The sequence below is a fragment of the Microtus pennsylvanicus genome, chromosome 2 (genome assembly GCF_037038515.1).
Source record: "Microtus pennsylvanicus isolate mMicPen1 chromosome 2, mMicPen1.hap1, whole genome shotgun sequence".
Classification (NCBI taxonomy): Eukaryota; Metazoa; Chordata; class Mammalia; order Rodentia; family Cricetidae; genus Microtus; species Microtus pennsylvanicus.
In genome coordinates this window covers 57,205,940-57,226,266 of record NC_134580.1, presented here as the reverse complement: position 1 = coordinate 57,226,266, position 20,327 = coordinate 57,205,940, and the positions used below count along the sequence as shown (strand labels likewise).

At 38.6% G+C, this 20,327-nt stretch overlaps 1 protein-coding gene across 3 annotated transcripts in view; it reads left to right on the top strand.

Annotated features, from left to right (window-relative positions):
* The first annotated feature begins 518 nt into the window (after nucleotides 1–518).
* The window catches only part of Pkhd1l1 (PKHD1 like 1), a 126,291-nt gene continuing 106,482 nt past the window's right edge, over nucleotides 519–20,327 (top strand). For all 3 annotated transcript variants that reach the window (XM_075961048.1, XM_075961047.1, XM_075961046.1), the window contains exons 1-9: nucleotides 519–666; nucleotides 2,513–2,602; nucleotides 9,263–9,407; nucleotides 10,340–10,448; nucleotides 12,210–12,267; nucleotides 13,522–13,615; nucleotides 16,643–16,696; nucleotides 17,185–17,258; nucleotides 18,681–18,723. In XM_075961048.1, the coding sequence (XP_075817163.1) occupies nucleotides 594–666; nucleotides 2,513–2,602; nucleotides 9,263–9,407; nucleotides 10,340–10,448; nucleotides 12,210–12,267; nucleotides 13,522–13,615; nucleotides 16,643–16,696; nucleotides 17,185–17,258; nucleotides 18,681–18,723 (740 nt within the window). In that variant the 5' untranslated portion in view covers nucleotides 519–593. The remainder of the gene's footprint in view (nucleotides 667–2,512; nucleotides 2,603–9,262; nucleotides 9,408–10,339; nucleotides 10,449–12,209; nucleotides 12,268–13,521; nucleotides 13,616–16,642; nucleotides 16,697–17,184; nucleotides 17,259–18,680; nucleotides 18,724–20,327) is intronic.

The following is a 20,327-nucleotide window of genomic DNA, read 5'->3' as shown; positions in this document are numbered from 1 at the left end:
CTGGCACAGCGCTAAGCCCTCCCTCCACTAGGCTCATATCCCTGAGCAAACTGCTTAAAGTCACTCTGCCTCAGTCTCCTAGGACAGTGGGGCCAGTACTAACAAGGACGTTTCCAATTGTGAGTTCTGTCTGCTCTGCTGTAGACACGGGCTTTGGGAAACTTTGAGCTATCAGCACAGCTATCCTGTGTGAAAGAGAGTGGGGTTTGTGTATTAGCTGGTCTTATAATTAACATATCTTGGACGATTAATGAGAAGGTAGACAGGCAAATAAAGATGTAACTAAAAATATATAACTCCAGAATTTAAAAGAAGAAAAATAAAAGGTGGGGGAAATAATGGGAAAGTGGTGTGTGTGTGTGTGTGTGTGTGTGTGTGTGTGTGTGTGTGTGTGTGTGTGTGAGAGAGAGAGAGAGATCCTAAAGGCGCAGCGGGCAAGCTGGGGGCGGGGCGGGGCGGTCCTGTGTTGGCCAAGTTCTTCTTGGCTTCTGGGGCGAGTCCCGTGCGCCTGAGCAGCGTCTGGAGCCAAGTTTCAGCGCGGGAGGCTGCTGAGAGCCAGCGGCTGGTGCAGACTTCGCAGCACCGGCTTGGCCATGGGACACCTGTGGCTCTCGAAAACCTGGTTTCTCTTGGGGCTGTTTCGGTGTGCAGCAGACGCCAGCAAAGGTAAGCAGTTGAGAAGGTAGGGAGCCAATCCAGACATCCAGCTCCACGGGTCACAGAGAGGCGGGACCACCTGCCGTCTGCCCTGGGCAGAGGCACTCATGGGAACTTGGAGTCCTGGAGGAAGGCCTAACAGGAGCCTTCTGACGTAGTACAGAGACAGTACTGAGAGAGGCTGAGACAAGGTGGGGTCCAGAGAAAGACACCACACTGGTAGGGCTAGCTAAAAAAACAAAAAAACAAACAAAACAAAAAAAACCCCAAAACAACCCCCCCCCAAAAAACAACAAAACAAACAAAAAACTTACAAATGTTATCAGTGCTGGGGTTTGAACTGAGGAAGTTCCTCACCTCCCTTCAAATTGACACAGTTAAAAAGAGACTAGAAAAGCTGCTAGGTGATGGGTGAGCGACAGTTGGTAGGCCCCACCTGAATCATCCCCCTGACTCCATCTTCTTGGATCTCTTTCCCTACGAAAGGGAAGACTAGTCCCAGGAAGCCAGGAATAGGTCCTTGTGATGGGTGTCAGTCAAATTCAGGGTAAGCTGCCCAGAATCTTCAAAGCAATCCCCAGGAGAGGGCTGGGGAGAAAGTGATAAGAAATTGGAGTTGAGCTCTGAGGTAAGGAGAGGAGGAATTTGAGAGAGGGGAGGCCGCAAGGTCTGGAGATAGGATCCCGCTCCATGCAGATCCTCTCTCGGCTCTCTGGGGCAGGCACAGAAAGTAGGAACACACCGCAATACGTGGCAAACTCGAGATCTATGCTAACCTGAAGCTCACAGACCTTGGGTCTCGGCGCTGGAGCCTCCTTTGGCCTCCTGTTATACTGACGAGCTACGGCTGCCGTAAATCAAGTCCATGCTACATGTTTTTAGACCGTCATGAACTAGACAATCATAATTTCCTTAACGTTTCATTTCCGAGCATCCATTTCAAAGCAATAATTTCTGTTTTTGTGTCTTAAGATTTTCTATTTACTCTGATAAATTGTTTTTGCTTCTAGTTAAAATGCCACTCTAAGCAAAAAATAAAAAACACTTCTGGCCACCACTCACTGTATTTCTAATTCATGCTAAAAAAATTTTTGAGCAGTTCTCCAGAGAAACGTCTGGCTTGCTCTGCTGGTCTTGCAACTCCCTCTATTAGAACCTTCCTCCTATTTCTTGATGGTAGATCCAGGCTCACTAGCTCATATTTGCCCTTTGAGATACAGCAGAGGGATCCCTGTCTAGAAACTAGTGTGATCCCAGAAGTGTGAGTAAAATGTTTTTTCCAAAACACCCAGAACCCTGAGTTGTTCGTCATTTTGTACTAACCTAGACTTTGGGGGAGCAGGTACTAACGCTCTCTTCCCAATCTGCAGGAAGCGAGCCTAGTTTGGTGAGAGGATTAGTGGTCTTTCCACTAAGCACTCATCTTCCTTAGGACATTGTTAGGCTGTAGGAACTGACAGGGCACACTTTTTCTTTGTAATGCAGCGTTTGTCTTTGCACCTCCTTATCACTGCACTTCCGTGCTTGACAGCAGTCTGTTTCTCTGGGCAGGTGCTGCCTGTGTTTGTAAGCTGCTGTGTGTGGTTCTGGATCTGTAGCTAGTGGAGCATGACATGTAATTACAGGTTTACAAGTGTGTTATAATACGGTATGTGTGCATGTTGAGAATGGTTATGTAATTCTTCCTCTTTGTCAACCCCAAAAGTTCTTCACCCAAGGCCAGTGAGTGTTACTTAAGTATTTGAATCCCGGTTTGGGCATTAGTCACCTTCATTCCCATCTTACGAGTGGGAAATGCGGTGTTTGAAATGAGCTCATGATTGATTCACAACTGCCATCTTCGTGCGTCTTTCAGATGGCTCTGAGACAATCCCCAAAGTGACAGAAGTTATACCTAAATACGGCAGCATAAATGGAGCAACAAGGCTGACTATCAAAGGAGAAGGTATGGTTGCCCTGTGTCGGCCTTCACGCAAACATCAAAGACTGGGGTATTTTCATTTTTAAATTGTGTGGTACTGGGGTTCCACTTTAATATTCCACATAACTCAGGACGTCATACATTCTAGGTGGGTACTCATCCCCTCTTAGAGTTTTATGTGTAAAGTAACCCTTAACACAAAGCACATACCACTACTATAGTTTCTGTACTTGACCGACTTGGTTAAAATCTTCCTCCTTGATAGCAAAACAAACAAACAAATAAACAAACACACAGCAACACCACATTATTGTCAGCTTCATCACCTGGACTCTAATTACAGTGACTTATTTGACATTAAAAGATCTGGATTTAATGGTCAAAGTGAACTCCAGTTCTTTCCCTTACTCCTCAAGGTCTGGTGATTTTCCTCTGTCAGAGTTTGAATGTAACAGGCTGCGGGTGGAGAGGCCGGATGTTGGGATAGAAATGGAATGTTAGTGAAAGATGGAAGATAGCAGGAGGCCAAGCGTGGGCTCCCGCCCGCTGCCACCCAAGCCCTATCACATGCTGCATCAAGACATGAGTTATGTATGATGCCTGCGCCTTGCCTGGTCTCAGAAGGAAAGGATAGAAGGGAGATAGATTTAAAGTACACTTCCTCCTAGCATGAAATAAATAGATGGTCCATCAGCCACCAGGCCTTTGTAATAACAATGGCACTACTACTCAGACACTTAGGAATGTTTGAAGGACATGAAAGAAGCACTTTTAAAAAAAAGAAACATTAGCAAAATCTTCTATTTGATCTTTAACAAATAAACCTTTGGAGTCAGAATTGACATACGGAAATACTTATTATCATATACATTAAAATGTATTTTATTACATTTAACACTTCTATAAAATTCAGTACCTCAATGATATGATTAAAGCAGATTATATTCCTGAAGGGTGAGCAATACATTTAACTGCCCCCCTTTTTTGTGTGCAGTTAGGAATGGGAAACCTTATTTGTTAAAGATTTTAAGACATCTTAATCTTATCTACTTCATATTGTAAAATGCTGTCATGTTGGCAGCTGTTAGGTTTCATTATAAATTTAAATGCCACAAGAAGAAAGTTCGAGTTAAAATGAAGCAAAGCAAACACCCCAGCATTGCCTTCTGTCTCCAAACCTGAACTCCTGGCACAGGAGCCACGGCTAGCTTAGCTACCCAGAGTCAGAGCATGTCTGGTGGGGACTGTTTTCAAATGTTGTCAAAGACACGGTCCCTCAGCTGTCATCTTTGCCCTTTGGTGACCCTTGAGGCAATCAGAGTTAGACATCTCAGTAATGAAGTATAAGGTGTTAAGATATACTTTTTCTTTTCCTTGTGATCCCTGGTATCTAAATACTTTGGGCACAGTTTATAGATGAGTCAGGTCCCATTTGAACTGGAGACACCTGCATCCTCATGTTTACATCTTTTCCCTTTCTCTGCTTTAATAATTCTCTCTGTGACTCCAGACTGACAGCGGGGAACCTGCATAGGACCAAACTAGGCCCTCTGTGTGACAGTTGTGTATAACACCCGATTTTGTGTTACACCCTTGGTACAGTTCGCGCGCCACTGTACCGTACCTGAGTCAGGCAAGGGCCTGGAGATTGAAAGAACACACAAAGAGACCTGGGTCATTCGAAAGGAGATCAGCTGAAAGCGGTTTATTCAACCTTGGGGAAATCCTTATAGACCTAGCTGTTGCACAAGAATTTCCACCCAGGCAGGTGGGAAATTACCATACCAAAGATGGAGTCAACAATACCCTACAGCTAATCACCAGGCGGGGCAGAAGGAGCACAGGAACAAAGAGAATGCTTTAGTTAGCTGACCAGAAACTGTCCTCAAGATGAACCTCAGGAACAAGGGTAGACCCGGGCCCTACAGTTGTGTGGCTTGGGCAGTTTGTGGGTCTGTGGAAAGTGGGATCAGGATTTATCCCTAGTATACAAACTGGCTTTTTGGAGCCCATTGCCTTGGAGCCCAAGCCCATACCTTGCTCAGCCTAGATCCAGGGGAAAGCCTGATCCTTCCTCAAAGTGAAGTGGCAGACTTTGTTGACTCCCCAGGGAAGGCCTCACCCTCTCTGAGAAGTAGATGGGGGTGGGGTGGGGAGAAGGTGGGGGGAGTATTAGTTGGGGAGGGAGGGAGAACTGGGATTGGTATGTAAAATTTAAAAAAGGGTTTTTTTTTGTTTTTGTTTTTTCAGTAACTCTCTGTGGCTAACTAAAGCTGTGTTGATTGTGTTGCTTTCGGGGCATACTTATATTGTTTGGTGGGCTTTGCTATCAAGTCTCTGTGTTAAGAAGTTGGTTAGATGAGGGGAACTTTGGTTACTTTTTCTGTTTCTCTATGACAGTAGCTGGCAGACACATTGTGTTGAAGCGTTCAATCATAGACACTTTACAGTATTTTGGAAAAGACATGCATTTTGGTCCAGTCCAACTGACTTTTTTTTTTTTTTTTTTTTGGTTTTTCGAGACAGGGTTTCTCTGTGGCTTTGGAGCCTGTCCTGGAACTAGCTCTGTAGTAGTCCAACTGACTTTTAATTGGACTTTACATTGCAGCAAGTTAATTCTGTGATTGCTGCTTTCTCATCAGTCAACCAGGTATCATTTCCCAGCTTCACAGGGTTGTGGACCAGAACCCAGGTGCCTGTTACATACTCTAAGCTCTACTCATTATTTTACTTCTATTCTTCTGTATTTACAGGCTTGGTTTTATCCTCCCACCTATTCCTCTGAATCTTTCCTCCTCTTGGTTTTACAACATTTAAGGACATCTCATTCTCATGCCAGCTTTGTAAGCTAGAGAAACCAAAACAGCCTGCACTTCATGACAACGGCCAGTTTGAACAGCACTGCCGTTTTCCACGATAACAGCGTGGGTGTGACTGCTGGACTGCTGCTATCAGCGGACCCAGCCTGTGTACCTGGCAATGCCTGTCTCCAGCTTTTCTTCAAAAAAGAAAAGAAACATGTCAGGACTTTCCATCCGAAGCCTCATCCTCTCTGTTTCCAGGGTACACCCAACCCTTCCTGTAATCTGCGCTGTGGAAAACTTCCAGAGGCGTCAGCTTTTTATCCAATGGTTTATTTAGAATTATACTTAGAATTAATTCTACCAAATAATCTGTTTGTACTCCTTTTTACTCCCTGAGTTAATTTAATATCAGAGATATTCTATACTTTTTCAGCATTTCTTTTTATTTATTTTTTTCGTTTTATTTCACCTGGTTGACAAGCATGTCTGTGCACCACATGCATGCCCCGTTTCCATGGAAGTCAGAGAGGGTGTGAGACCCTATGGAATTGAGTGACAGGTGGTTGTGAGCTGCCATGTGTGTTCTAGGACTCAAACCCAGGTCCTTCAGAAGAACAGTTAATGCTCTTAGCTTCTGAACAATCTCCCCAGTCCCATTAATCTCTGTTTTCAAGGCAAAAAATGTATAATTAAAATGTTTAAATATCTTGCTAATTTCTTCATATTTTCTCATTGGTTTTCCTTGGAAAACTTCACACATTCATGCTTGATATTATAGGTACTCCCAAGGTAAAACCGATATTGTCATTGGATAGTTTTATTATTGAATGCTGTACTTGTCTGCAGAAGCCAGAGTGCAGACCTGTGTGAGAATATCACCAATGCAGCATGTACCCAATATAAAAACAAACACATGTGTCACATCCTGAGGCATATCACAAGTAAAATATTCCATTCTTTAGTTTCCAGCAGCCCTCCTGCGTGCTGTGAACTCACTGTGAACCCCAAAGATAAGCAGAAGTTGGCAAAGAAAAAGATTGGGTTCTCAAGTGCTTGTCTTGGGCTTTTGAAGGATTTTTTTCATGACTCTATTTTATTACTAACTGCCTTGATAGTCTTAAAACTTCAAATTATATGATAGTATCTTTCATATGGCAGATTTATAAATGTATTTTTTTTGTGAATCTATGCTGGATACATTTTCTGATTTGGGTTTCCATTTTGAGGAATAAGGTCTCTATCCTTTGCTGAGTTTCTTCTTACTTTTATTGCCCACAAAAGAAAAGACGGGAGAAGAATTGAACAATAGAGGATGGTGGAAGCTAGAATTGGTGACAAATAACAGCACTGGTTGGATCCTGTGTTATTTTTAAAAAGGATATGAATGCTGGACCTAAATGTTAGAGTTTCCATGAGTTCAAACTCACTGTGAGTCAAAAATTTCGTCATACTAGTATTTCAAAGTGTTTTGATATTTTTAGGAAAATATTCTTAAGTATACTTATTCAAAATTTAACAATTTTAAATTCAAAATTTAACAATTTTGGATTTTAAGCAATGTAGACAAAATGGTAGGAAATTAAATTTATAAAACAATTGTACCTTAGATAATTCCATACGTGTACATGATTTACCTTTATACTAGAATGACAGTAAGTGCCTCTTAGCTTTATTTTCGTTAATATTACTTAACATCTTAAAAGAGTTTGTACATCATAAACTACTTAGTCTATCTTTAATTACTCCTATCTATACTTTCTCATTACCATGTAAGATTAAGCTAAATAAATAAGGTTAAACTAAGTTTCTGCTATTTTGCACTAGCCGATTTCTGGGTTCAGTTTCATTATCTCCATCAGCCTGATGATACACTCTCATTTTGTCTACCTGAAAATAATGTTAAAGAAATATCACTAGGCTCCTTACTCTGCCTGCCTGCCATGTCCAGCTCTAGTCCAAGTTCTCTGGCTCCTTTTAGAGTAAATGTTAGCAAGCTCTGTCTTCTGTGCTTATTGCTTTTAGACAAGTTGCTAATCCGAACATTTTCCCTCATTTGGTGAGAAGTTCGTGGTCAGAATAGCAGTGAATCTAGAAAGGCCATTGAACTCAAAGCCTTGAGTGTTTCTCCACACACAGAAATGTTCTAAACACTTGCCCAGTTTTTCATCCTCTTCATTTTCATACTTAGACTTCCCCAACCATAGCTTCCATTACTTGGTTCTACAAACACAATCTGACACCTGCCTGGGTACATTCTCTTCCCTCTACCTGAGAGGCATTTCTTTTAGATATTCATAGGCCTTCCACCCTCTGAAAAGTTCCCACGACCATCTTCACGATATGTCTCCTGCATCTCTGTCACGTAACACCATCACTTCTGATTTCAGTCCAGATACCACAAAGCCACTGCCAATGTTTGTCTCCCCTGCCAACTTCCCTGGTAGTTTGAGCCGTGAAGATCATACAGCCAGTGACTTCACATGCAGAAGGGAGTGGCTGGCTCAGCATTAAGGGATATCTGTGCATGGCTCCAAGGGAGTAGCTGATACAGGGTCTAAAAGGAAAAGCAATGAAAGATCAGAACAAGGAATTCTTAGAAATGAGCAGGTGAAGACACTCATGGCACCCAGAGCAAAGTGGGCAAATCTATGTCTCACACTAACTCCCATAAGGGGGCGTCCTCACAGGGGAATGGAACATGCAGGCTGATTCCGTGACTCAAGACACCAGCTTCTCTCCTTGGCTAACTCAAGGCTTGTGCAATAGGTGTGTGGAAAACAGCCCTGTGGTGGAGGCTGTACATGGAGGGAAAGAGGCATTGTTTTTCACCAAAGCAATCACTGAATGCCATTTCTGTCAGGAACAGAGAAATCTTAGGTCATGCTGGACTTGAACTTGCTGTCCAAGTTCCTAGGTAGGAAATGCTTCTCTTAGGGATTACAATGTAGGTTTTGACCTAAACTGCGTGGAAAGAGTCAGTACTACTCATTAGCTTGATGTCATCAAGCATTCTGAGTTCATGACTGAGATAATTCATTCTGCTTATCACAGAGAGGTAATGATGTTTTGCTTCATCATAACGGGAAGGAGTGTATCTGGAATTTATGGTATTTGGGGGCACATATCTCTTGGCTCCCATATCTAAGGATAACTGTGACAGGGTAACTGTAGCACTGTAATTCATTAAAAAAGAAGGCAATTAAGATTTCTGACCACCTAGAGCTGAAGGTTGTTGTCACCCTGATCATTGGGAAACTGGGTAAGGCTGAGAGGCATCTATAATAAGAATCAGGAGTTCAAGGCCTGTCTGGGATGTAGGATACCCTTCATTAGAAAAAAAAAGAAAAGAAAAGGAAGAAAGTGTACAGCATAGTGGTTTTGTGTAGAATAAGGAATAGTGTCTACTCTGTGCTTTGGAAGGGGCTGGCTTTACACTCTCTTGTTTTCCCTTTTCTTTCTAATCACAACTTCAGCAAATAGACGTCTATGCACTTTGGCTCACTCTGTGCCTGTCCCTTCCTCAAAGTTCCCACATCTTTGTTGCCTCAAATGGCTTTTCTGATGAAATCAAGTAGAGCCGTGAAACTTATATAGTGCATGCCCACAGGAAGCTTCATTCTATAGGATTGTAGAGTATATAAATGAAAGTGTGACCTCTCTCTCCACCTTATGTGTATCGAACAAAAATGTTCATGAATAAGTTAATTCAAGACCAATACTTATGCTCCCAGAGTATTAATATGGGGATAAGTATGAAATGAATTTAACTTCTTCCTTCAGTACTGTTCATTATTACATTACGAATAGTTCAATATTGGGTTATGTCTGTTAGAGCTCAAGAAATAGAATGTCATTAATAATGGTTTCATTACTCTTGCAGGCTTTTCTCAAGCAAATCAGTTCAACTATGGAGCCGACAATACTGAATTGGGAAACCATGTGCAATTAGTTTCGTCTTTCCAGTCAATTACTTGTGATGTGGAAAAAGATTCAAGCCATTCAACTCAAATTACATGCTATACTAGGTCCGTTTAAACATGCCTTTAATAGCATTATTTTCATCATGTCAGAAATCAGTTATGTATATTGGTATTTTAGCAGTTTGGTCACTCTGCCTATTATAGGTAATAGTTAACAGTTAACAGTCATTATATTTGATTTCATGATGCTGATATTAGTTTATACGCTTATTATGGTCAATTGTAATGCTCTTTATACATGATGACATTATAAATATATACCCTGCGCTCATTCTGCTGTTGTTGGCACTATCATATTTTATCATTCCTGGACTCTTCTAAGACGTGAATGGCTGCTATTCATAGTTAGTAATGGTGTGTCTCAAAATATTCAAATCATGCATTCCTGTTCAGGTTAACTGACCTTATTCAAATATTCATATATTTACTACAATTAAAGGTGATAATTTTGTATGGTGACATTTCAAGTTCTTTGCTAGCACCTCAAATCGATCAGCATTATTAATAATTTAGTGGAGCATTAAATCATTTTAAAATGCGACTTCTAGTACAGACTCAAACACATGTTCCGAAGGACATTGTCTGCATTAGGCTTGCTCACTGTATGGGGGCTGTAGAAACTTTTAAGAGAGACCTTGTTAACAGCTTTTGAAATGCGTAGCACAGAGTCACTGAGTCTACCAAGATGGCACACTGAACATGATTATTATTGCTGGATGTGATACCATTTATTTTACTTTTTAACACAAACCCATGTGCGTACCCACAATAAACATTTGTTATATGGTATTGTAATTTGCAATATAGGGTGATTTAGAAAGAACGCTTTTTATAATATAAAAGTGGAACTTAGTAGTAGACCACTGAGGATCTGAAGCTTGATTAACCATGAAGACAACTAAAGCAGTAGTTCTCATTATTACTATATGCTGGGAGCAGTCACTGTGTGTCTCGTGTGTTCTTCACGTCTTTCCCAGAGCAATGCCAGAAGATACCTACACCGTCAGAGTCAGCGTGGATGGGGTGCCCATTGCAGAAAACAACACCTGCCGAGGACTGGCCAGCAGCCGAGCCTGCAGCTTCAGTGTATGTGGGATCGTTTCATCGCTGATAATTGAGCTTGTGTCTTTCTCACAAAACCGAACCTTTTTTAGTTTTTATAGATTGTTATCCATTTCCACATTAACAGATATATTAACAAGTAGCGAAATGTAATTTTCTATTTTAATTGACTTCCATATTAACTTAACCTCATTTACTGCTGCTTTGTTTCTTCCTCCTTAACACTACGTTTATCAATGAATTAAATGCTCACATCCTCAATTCATTTTCCTGCTGATCATTTATTCCCCTCCTTCTAAATTCTGCTCTTGGTTTGATTTTCTCCTTTCTTCTTTTAAGGGAGTTACCCCCCTCCCTGTTTTAAATAGTAATGTTAACGTGTCTTCCTTCTATATAATTGCCAATGTAATGAGTCTAAAGGAACATATTCGCCCCTCCAGTTCAGGTTTTTATAAATAATGACATTTAGGAAAATATGTTTCTTCAATTATTGTCTTATACATTCTTTAAAATTCCACTTAGGTTTCAAGTTGTTTATTATTGAGTACCGAGATGTCTCCGTGCTACTTAGGATGACTAATCTGTCCTTTAGCTCTGCTCTTTATATAATCAATATTAACTTTTTTGCACACTAGTATTTGTCTTTTTTATTAGCCATCTTTGATTTTGCTTTGCAAAAAGAAATAGACATGTTTATTTGATTAATAATATATTAGTCAATATAATTCAATGTAATTATTCAAAATAATGCATCATTTACTGTATGTCTGGCTGTGTTATAAGTGTTTAGTGATTATAAACTTTTTGTTTATATAACAATCTCACTTTCGGATGCTCATATTATTGTCTCTAAAGTTGATGCACAGAAGGATTCTATTACTTGCATGTAATCACATGACTAGCAGGTGGTTGAGCTTAATATATCAATTTGGACTATTGACTCTCTCCCCTTCATGCACGTACTCAAGCATGTCTGAAACGTTAAGCATTTGTTTCTGTAGATCACAAGTCCGGTGTGGGTCTAAGTTGGCAAGGTGCCTATGAGGGGTATTCTTTCCAGAGACTAGAGGGAGAACATGTTTCCTTGACTTTTCTTGCTCCAGTATGTTGCCACATTCCTTAGCTCCTGGTCTTCTCCCACTGTCTCGAAACCAGCAAAGGTGGTCTAATGCTTCCTTACGTCTCTTTCACTTTGCTTCCAACATCACTTCAAGGCCAGCTACTTAGCAATCTTCAGTCCACTTAGCCATCTGTGTATATCCCGACAGACTCATACTGGAACACAGGCACCTTTGGGGGCTGTTGTCCCAGGGACTGGAGTTTATGTCATACTGATGACCTCCCTGTCATTCTTAAGAATTACACCGGTGTTGCATGGTGACTTAGCCTTGCTGAGCTCTTTCTATGTTTCATTTTGATGTTTTGAAATATACTTTGTTTCTTATTTTTCTTTAGAAGTAAATCTTAAAAATGTATTTTATCCACTCCTGAAAGACTTTACTGGAGGGTTATTGCTGTGGTTTCGCTTATACTGTTTACAAAGGCATGATTGACTTTTTAAATTCCAGACTACAAATATTAGGAAATTCCAGTCAATTTTTAGAGGATAAAGATCTTGAAAAAAAGCAGAAAATGTCCCAAACTTCATTTTCTATATGAAAAGCTATTTTGACAGTCAGATTATGAGTAATGTTGAAATAAAACTGATACAGAAAACAGAGTTGTGAAATTAGGATCAAAATAGAGGTAAGAATGCTAGCTGACATGGCTATTAATATTTTACAGGCAAAAGGTTTTAGAACCCCAACAATAAGAAGCATCACACCTTTATCTGGGACTCCAGGTCTGTTCTATGGCAATTGAACCGTGTTGGGACTTGTGGCAATTGATTTATTTTTAGCATACAAAAGTATAGTTAATTTATAAATATTATTTTTCTGATTATAATAATAATGGCTAATTTAAAATTATGTTCAAAGGTTGAATCTTAATCACTAATAATGTGTTTTCTTTGTCAGAGATTGAGCTAGTATCTAGTGTTCTTTTGATAATGTGATCTTATCAGTTTATAATCTTGTAGAAATAAGTGAGAATGCGCTTTTCTTCAGCCTGGACTAATGGAAGTCCTAATTGTTGTCAAGAATTTTGTGGCAGGTACAGGTTGCATATACCTATAACTCTAGAGATAAAGGCAGGACTTAGCTGATACATAGTGACAGTTTCAAAAAGTTTGATTAAAAAAAAATAACTGCTAAAAAAAAGCCCTGCATTTAAATCTTCCCCTGTCTTTGATGTCTACCACCAAATTTATTTAAGATTTGTTTCTTGTTGTCTTCTTTTAAATTTTGTTCATTTATTTGGTTTTTGAAAAATTGAGACAAGACCTTGCTATGTACTCTTGGTTGGCCTGAAACTCACTTTGTAGACCAGGCTGGACCTGAATTCACAACAGTTCTTTTGTGGTGCAGGCCCAGATGTGACTACCATGCCAGGGTCTTACTTGAATTTAATGATAACCATGCTTTCTTTGTTTCAATGATATTAGATGTTCGTATTTGTCATATATGTAGGAAACATACTTTGAATTTATAATTTGCTTTAAATTTTCATTAATAGTTTTTCTGTGAAGTAATTTTCTTCATTAAGTCTATAGATTTTAATGTCTTTTTTCCCTTCCTGGGGAAGACATTGCATCCTGATTATATAATAGGACATAAAATTTCTACCTAGTTTTCAGGATTTTTTAATTTCATTTTTATATTGTTTTTATCTAAGTTACATTTTTAACATTTGGAGTAATGTGGGACTTTTTTCTTTTCAAGCAAGCTAAATATTGACTCAACTAATATTTACTAAAGAATTCATTCTGTTGTTCATTTTATAGCGCATTAATCTAGGACTCCTTAGTGATGTTCTCATGTTTTATTGTATTTTTAGCTATTTCAAAGCAATGCTGAAAATAGTGTTGAGAAATCAATATAGATGTCTCGATTCTGTTTTATTGGGAAAATCTATAATGTTTGGGAATGAAATGTACAGACAGGTACTCTCAACCAGAATCAATTTGAGGATTTGTTTTGTTTTGTGTTGCTTTTAGGAACGTTAATAACTATTCAAGGCCGGCTCTTCACGGACGTCTATGGAAGTAATATTGCACTGAGCTCAAATGGAAGAAATGTTAGGATTTTGAGGTAATCTTTTAGTGTGGAAATATTGCAATAGTCCTATAACTTACAGATGAGACAGGATATCCTAAATATACTAGAGTCTTGGTGGTATAAAAGCCAACTACAACTAGATAGAACTAGTCAGAATTTCAGTCCTAGAGGAAGAGAACCAGACTACAGTTGATTCCTTCTTTTCTGGTCTGATATGACTTTTTTCTCTCTGAAAGCAAAGTCAGTAATAATTACAGGATAGCCTCGGAACTTCATTAATAGAGAATCGTATTCCTTATCCAGCTACATTTTACATATGTGAACATACCTAAGGCCTGAAATGGATAGCTCAGTCAAGATCAGTAGTAGAATCCAGGGCTTCTAACACAATCTACATTTTTCTACCACACTTTGAAACAGGGGAGAGTATAGGAAGTAGGCATAGTCAACAGCTCATGAGCAGCGAGAGCTTTAGTCCTGGTTGCTCTGTTTACCAACTCTTGGCCAGATGAGATAGCACTGGTTAGTCCAAAAACTTCCACCCCCTTTTGGACTGGAGATCTTTGCTGTCATGGGAGAGTTTTCCTGTGGCATACGTGGGGTTATCTCAGCCCTTTCTTAAAAGCCTGAAAGGTGTCCGTTTCTTTCCTAAGGAAGTGGATGCCATAATGTTGTTTTTAGGGTGCTTCCTGCCTACTGAATACTTGTACCAGAGAGATAAATGGATGAACTCAATTTACAATTTATACAGCAGTTAGAAGTTTTGTTAAGTACTAAAAAGGTAATAGATCATACACACACGCACATATACACTTTTCCAAACAAGCAATGTAAAAATTTATACTAAATGAAATCAAAGTGATTTATCTAGCATATTGTGAGCCAGAACTCACAATTAAATCAGGGTAGTATATAATGTTTTGCAATCATTTATAATGAATATGTATACAGAGGAAAATAATTACGAGAGAAATGTTTTATGTGCACAATTTAGTGTAAGTAAAGAGTGTCTGCTTCAGCATAATTGAGAATTATGGATGCCTTATATTACTACTATTAGAATTTCCTCACTTGCCTTTTCCTATAATGAATGGAAACTATAAGCTTCAAAGTGAGATTCTGAGTCACCAAAATGGTGACTTCAGCAGGTCAAAGTGTTTGCAAACAAGCTCATCTCTCTGAGTTTAATCCTCAGAGCCCATGGAACTCTGACCTCCACATGCAAGCACGCAAGCTCCAGCCTGTGAGAGGCTTCATGTATGCATGTTACACACACACATACGCAATAATAAATAAAACCAAGATTGAGAAGAGATTCCTCTCCCTACCATCAGAATTTATTTCTGTGCCCTACCAGGAAATCAATGAAAACTGTTTTCTGAAATCATAATATCCTTCAGAAGGGACCTGACTCTTGTCATCTGGAAACCTTGAGAGGTGACAGGCAAGTGTAGAGGACCTTTCACCTACTAAGAGGATGAGAATTCTTACACACTTAGTGACCTCATGGGCACCTTGCTGATGATGACACTGGGACTCCCAAGACACTGACTGATTCTACCTGAGTTGCAAAGAGTCTCTGCTCTAGGGACAAAATCAGAAGATCTTCTACCTGTCAGGCCTTGTCCTTTCTGCCAAATTTCCCAATCTGGTCTAGGTACAAATCATAAAAGACACTCAAATGAGTTGAGGAACTTGCCCCTGTTCACAAGTTGTTGACCTAGAAGTTTCAACAAGCAAAATTCTAATCTGTATCTGTATCTAGTCAAGCAGAGTGCTATTTTCATTTATTCATTTATTATGTATACAATATTCTGTCTGTGTGTATTGTATGTCTGCAGGCCAGCAGAGGGCACCAGGCCCCATTACAGATGGTTGTGAGCTACCATGTGGTTGCTGGGAATTGAACTCAGGACCTTTAAAAGAGCAGGCAATGCTCTTAACCTCTGGGATATCTCTCCAGCTCTGCTATTTTAGACATATACTTTTTCTATCCAGGGGAGTTAGCACATGTGAGAACACAGAACACGTGATTTGAATCCTTACCGTATCCCTTACTAGCTAGATGTCGACAAGCTACTTCACATCTCTGTCTCAGTGTCTTCATCAGCAAGTAGAAGAAAATAGGAGGATGATAAGTATTAAATTATAGCATGATCACAATTGTTAAATCTGTCTAATCAGAGCCTATGTTAGCTGATAAATTTATCATTTAGTTGGAATAAAACAGAAGGTTAAAAGGAGAATTTGACTTGACAGAGCTCTCCAATGGGAATAATATTTTTTTATTTTTACTTAAGAAGCCTAATGTAAAGTTTAAATAAAACATACATATTCATGTGTGTGTGAGAGAGAGACAATAACAAAGTTGTCATAAACTTGGAAGGATGCAGTGGGAATAGGGACATAGAAGGGGCCTGAGGGAGAAAAGAGAATGGGAAAATTTATGTAATTATATTTTGATTTAAGAAAATGAAAAAAAAGGACTGTGTACAAAAGTCCATTTAAAATATCAGTGTTTCCTTCTAATAGAAGTCATCAACACTTATAGTTCACGTCTCTGAGCAGCTTGGGATTCAGTTCACACAAGCTGGGTGACATGTTCTGATGCTACAAACCATCAATTCTGATATAGCAAGACCCTTGTCAACTGTGAGCCTCCAAAATCATTTGGTGATGACATCGGGCATTCTGATGTTCGATTTCTACATCTTAATCTTACAAAAATACATCTTATTTGACTTGATTAAACTTTCACTGGAGAAGTCCCTATTTTGTTTTACACTTAAATTATACCAAAAGTGTTATGATTACTATATTTATTTCCCAGATAATTGTCTGTCACAAAAGCATAGAGAAATCTCACATTCACAGATTTGTCTTCGTGCCAAGAGAAAGAACTGACACATAGGGATGATGAATAGATGTTTAAGGAGTGAGTGATGAAAAATAAGCAACCAAGGAAAAAATAAGGTAGCCATTGATTTTAGTAAAAAGAGTATAATTTTAAATTTATTAAATTTGACTTGATTTTTTTTCTAATGCAAAATATTTGTACAGAACCTATATTGGAGGAATGCCCTGTGAACTCCTTCTGCCACATTCTGATGATTTGTAAGTAATTAAAGTAATTTTTAAAATAAAAATCCATATAAATATAATACTTTTAAGTAGTAATTATTAGCAATAATGCATAGCTATATGGGTTGTAATAATTACCTTTTATGTAATAAATTAGTATTCATTTATAACTGGCTTTTTCCTTATACACAAATATATGTCACTAATGTAACATACTATTTAGGTTCTTATTTCTACTAAGAAATAACTTTATGACATCATTGTTGCACTTGATATAGCATTTGAAATGCCTTAAAAGTAACATTAACAAAAATACCACAATTAATCATAAGCTATTTCAGTGATAAATGTATTTGATTGAAATATCTCCAATAAAGTCTGAGAAATGATTCGTTTTGCTGAAATTTTCATTGCAGCAATAGCAGCAATATACATACTGTGATATAAAGAGATGTTTTTAGGAAATAACAGTATCTAAATAGTCAATAAGAGCCTTAATGTGAACATATTTACTTTGCTAGGTATGGTCTAAAACTCGATCATCCCAGTGGAGATACAGGGTCTGTGACATGTAAGACAACAGGGACTTACATTGGTAAGTGTTAGCCTTCCTCTTGCCAAGCCTGGCTCTTCCCTGGTTTATTTTCTCCACGACATTCCCTGGGTTATTTTCCCCTCAAATCTATCACTTGGGTTTTTTCTAAAGTTTACATATGATGTGATTTTTGGCTTCTTCTTTTACTCCTTTCTTCCCTCAGAGGATACATGACTAACTCTGCTGCTGTATTGAGTCTTTAATTTAGAACATATTTTTTTCCTCTCAGAGTGTATACTCCAAATATACAGATCTTTTAGTTCTTTAAGGTTTTATTGGCACACATTAGCGCTTCACTGAGACATTTCATACATGTCTATAATGTACTTTGCCATATTCAGCCCTCTCCTGACTCCCTCCAGCTCCCATTGCATGGTTTTTAATTTGTGAGCAAGCTTCCTCCTTTCTGTCTCAGATCCTGCATAAACATTCTAGCCTGAACATTTCAGATAAAATTGTTGGCCAGGAACTCTTTCTCGGAGCTCTGTTTTCCATCCTCAAACCTCGCTTTCCTTTTCTTTGATAACCTTATCCCAATAATTCCAATAGATAGCTTTTGGTGCCATTGCTCTTGACCGAGATGATATGCCGTGCTAGAAGGACATGGATTCTGTTTCGCTGTGTCTGCTCCTGCTGCCCAAAGCTCTTAATGATTCAAAAGCTTTTGGATGAATGAAAGGACCTCAGGGCAGTACACATGTGCATCTTTTATCATTCATCATGTGTAATCATATTTTGTCAGATTTTCCAGTTATAACCTCAAAATACCCACTTATATGTTTTTATATTGTACATACTTTAAAAATAGTTCATTTCTTATTTAGCTTCTCTAGGAACATGAATTATAAGCTCAATGTCCTTTATTTATGGCTAGAAACCAAATATGAGAGTACATCCCATGTTCCTCTTTTTGGGTCTGGCTTACCTCACTCAGGATAGTGTTTTCTATTTCCATCCATTTGTATGCAAAATTCAAGAAGTCCTTGTTTTTTACTGCTGAGTAATACTCTAATATGTATATATTCCATACTTTCTTCATCCATTCTTCCGTTGAAGGGCATCTAGGTTGTTTCCAGGTTCTGGCCTAGGCAGTTTGGATGCTCACCTTACTAGACCTGGATAGAGGTGGGCGGTCCTTGGGCTTCCCACAGGTCAGGGAACCCTGATTGCTCTTCGAGCAGATGAGGGAGGGGGACTTGATAGGGGGAGGGGGAGGGAAATGGGAGGCGGTGGCAGGGAGGAGGCAGAAATCCTTAATAAATAAATAAATTAAAAAAATAGTTCATTTCCACCTCATTAGGACTTTATAGGTCAAGTATTTATTATATAAATTTCTCTAAACTTTAATCAGCCTTCTAATGTAGAATTATTGTTCTTTTCTGATTGAGAATTTAATTGATTATGTATTTTAATTAATTTCAGGTCATCACAATGTCAGCTTCATCTTAGATAGTGATTATGGAAGGTAGGCCATTTTGTAAATAATAATTTTCATAATTTATTCAAATGGGTAAATAAAGTATATATTTACTTTGCTCTATTGATGCAGAGATTAGAGGATTAATCATTTTCCTCACAAAAATATTTACATTCAAAGAGTCTGTAACTCCTGTTCACTTATAACTTTCAACTCACAAAAAGCTCTTTCTATTACTGGGACTCTCGCTTGTAAACATGATATGGAAAAAGTGCTATTTTATGTCTTATTCCTCATATGTTTTAATTGTAATTCTTTTCAGAACAAAAATAAAATTTGTTTTGAATTAATGTAAGAATAAATAAAACCTCATGATTAGTGTTACCTTAAAAATTTTTTTGATATATCCGTGCTCAGAATGTTGCAAAGGTGATAACAGTTTTCAAGACTGTGTCTTAGTATAACTACTAATAACACACAGCTATGTCTATCCAGAATTTATTTCCAAATTTCCTATTCACATATTTCAGTAAAATACTTTCATGTATTTATAGAAAAGTAAGTCTGTGCATCTCTCCTTGTTGTTGCTCATGTTATACAGTGCAGGCGTGGTATTAGACATGGTTCCTATGCTATCTAGATTCGTCTTCCGGAGAACCTACAAAATAAGCTATTACCCATCCTGTTTCCCACTGGGAAAAAAATGAGATGAATATTAAATAGTTCATCAGAAATATCTTGTGAGCAGAACCAGCTAGTGCATGCTGTCTAAATCCATGCCCTAGGCACATGGTCTCAGCGCTCTGCCATGACTGATGGCGGGTTCAGCCCTCAGTACCACATCTCATCATTATCTAAATTTCTGACATAGAAGTCTTTCTGAGCAGGACTACTGCACTCTTGGGAGCGTTTGAAGATGTGTGTAGGGGCAGCATTTACTGACTGTCGGTAAAACTGTGTGTGCTAATGACTCTTGTGGGCAGGACCATGATGATCAAACTTAAATGAGTTGTCCTGCCCCAAATGTCAAAGTGTTATTGACAGGATGAGCTAGTTGACAGACTTCCAAATGAGTAATACTCTTTACTAATAAAGTTGTAGTGTATCAATAATAGATAGGCCTATTGATTTCTTTTTGTGATTAAAGGGCTCAGTGATTAAAAGTGTGAAATGACTGCCAGCAGTTCAATAAAAGTAGATGGTGTCATTCTCCTGAGTGTCCCAGGCTGAAGGAGGGATTCAGAGTTTGTTCCTCCCTGCATGGAACTGCAATTACAATTTGGTCAAGGTCAATTATCATTGTATTTAGAGATCAGTTAGCTCTAAACACATAGAAACAAATATTTTATAACAAAATCATGCCCAAGCTGGATGCTTTATTGTAGATCAATGTGGATTGGAAAAGAAACCTGAAGCTTAGTATAATTCAAGGACAAATCAGGGTAGAAGGTGCATAAGTGTATTAGAAAACACCTTTGAAAACTATTCAAGGCAAAGAACTTCAAGTTCAATGTGACTTAAAAGCTGTTTTCTGTAAGAACAGACCCATGTGCAAAGAACTTGTAAATTAGGCAGTAGAATTTTACCAAAGGGTTTATAAAACAGTGTCAGGACCAACCATTACTGGGTTTTAAATTCTTCCTAGGACAACA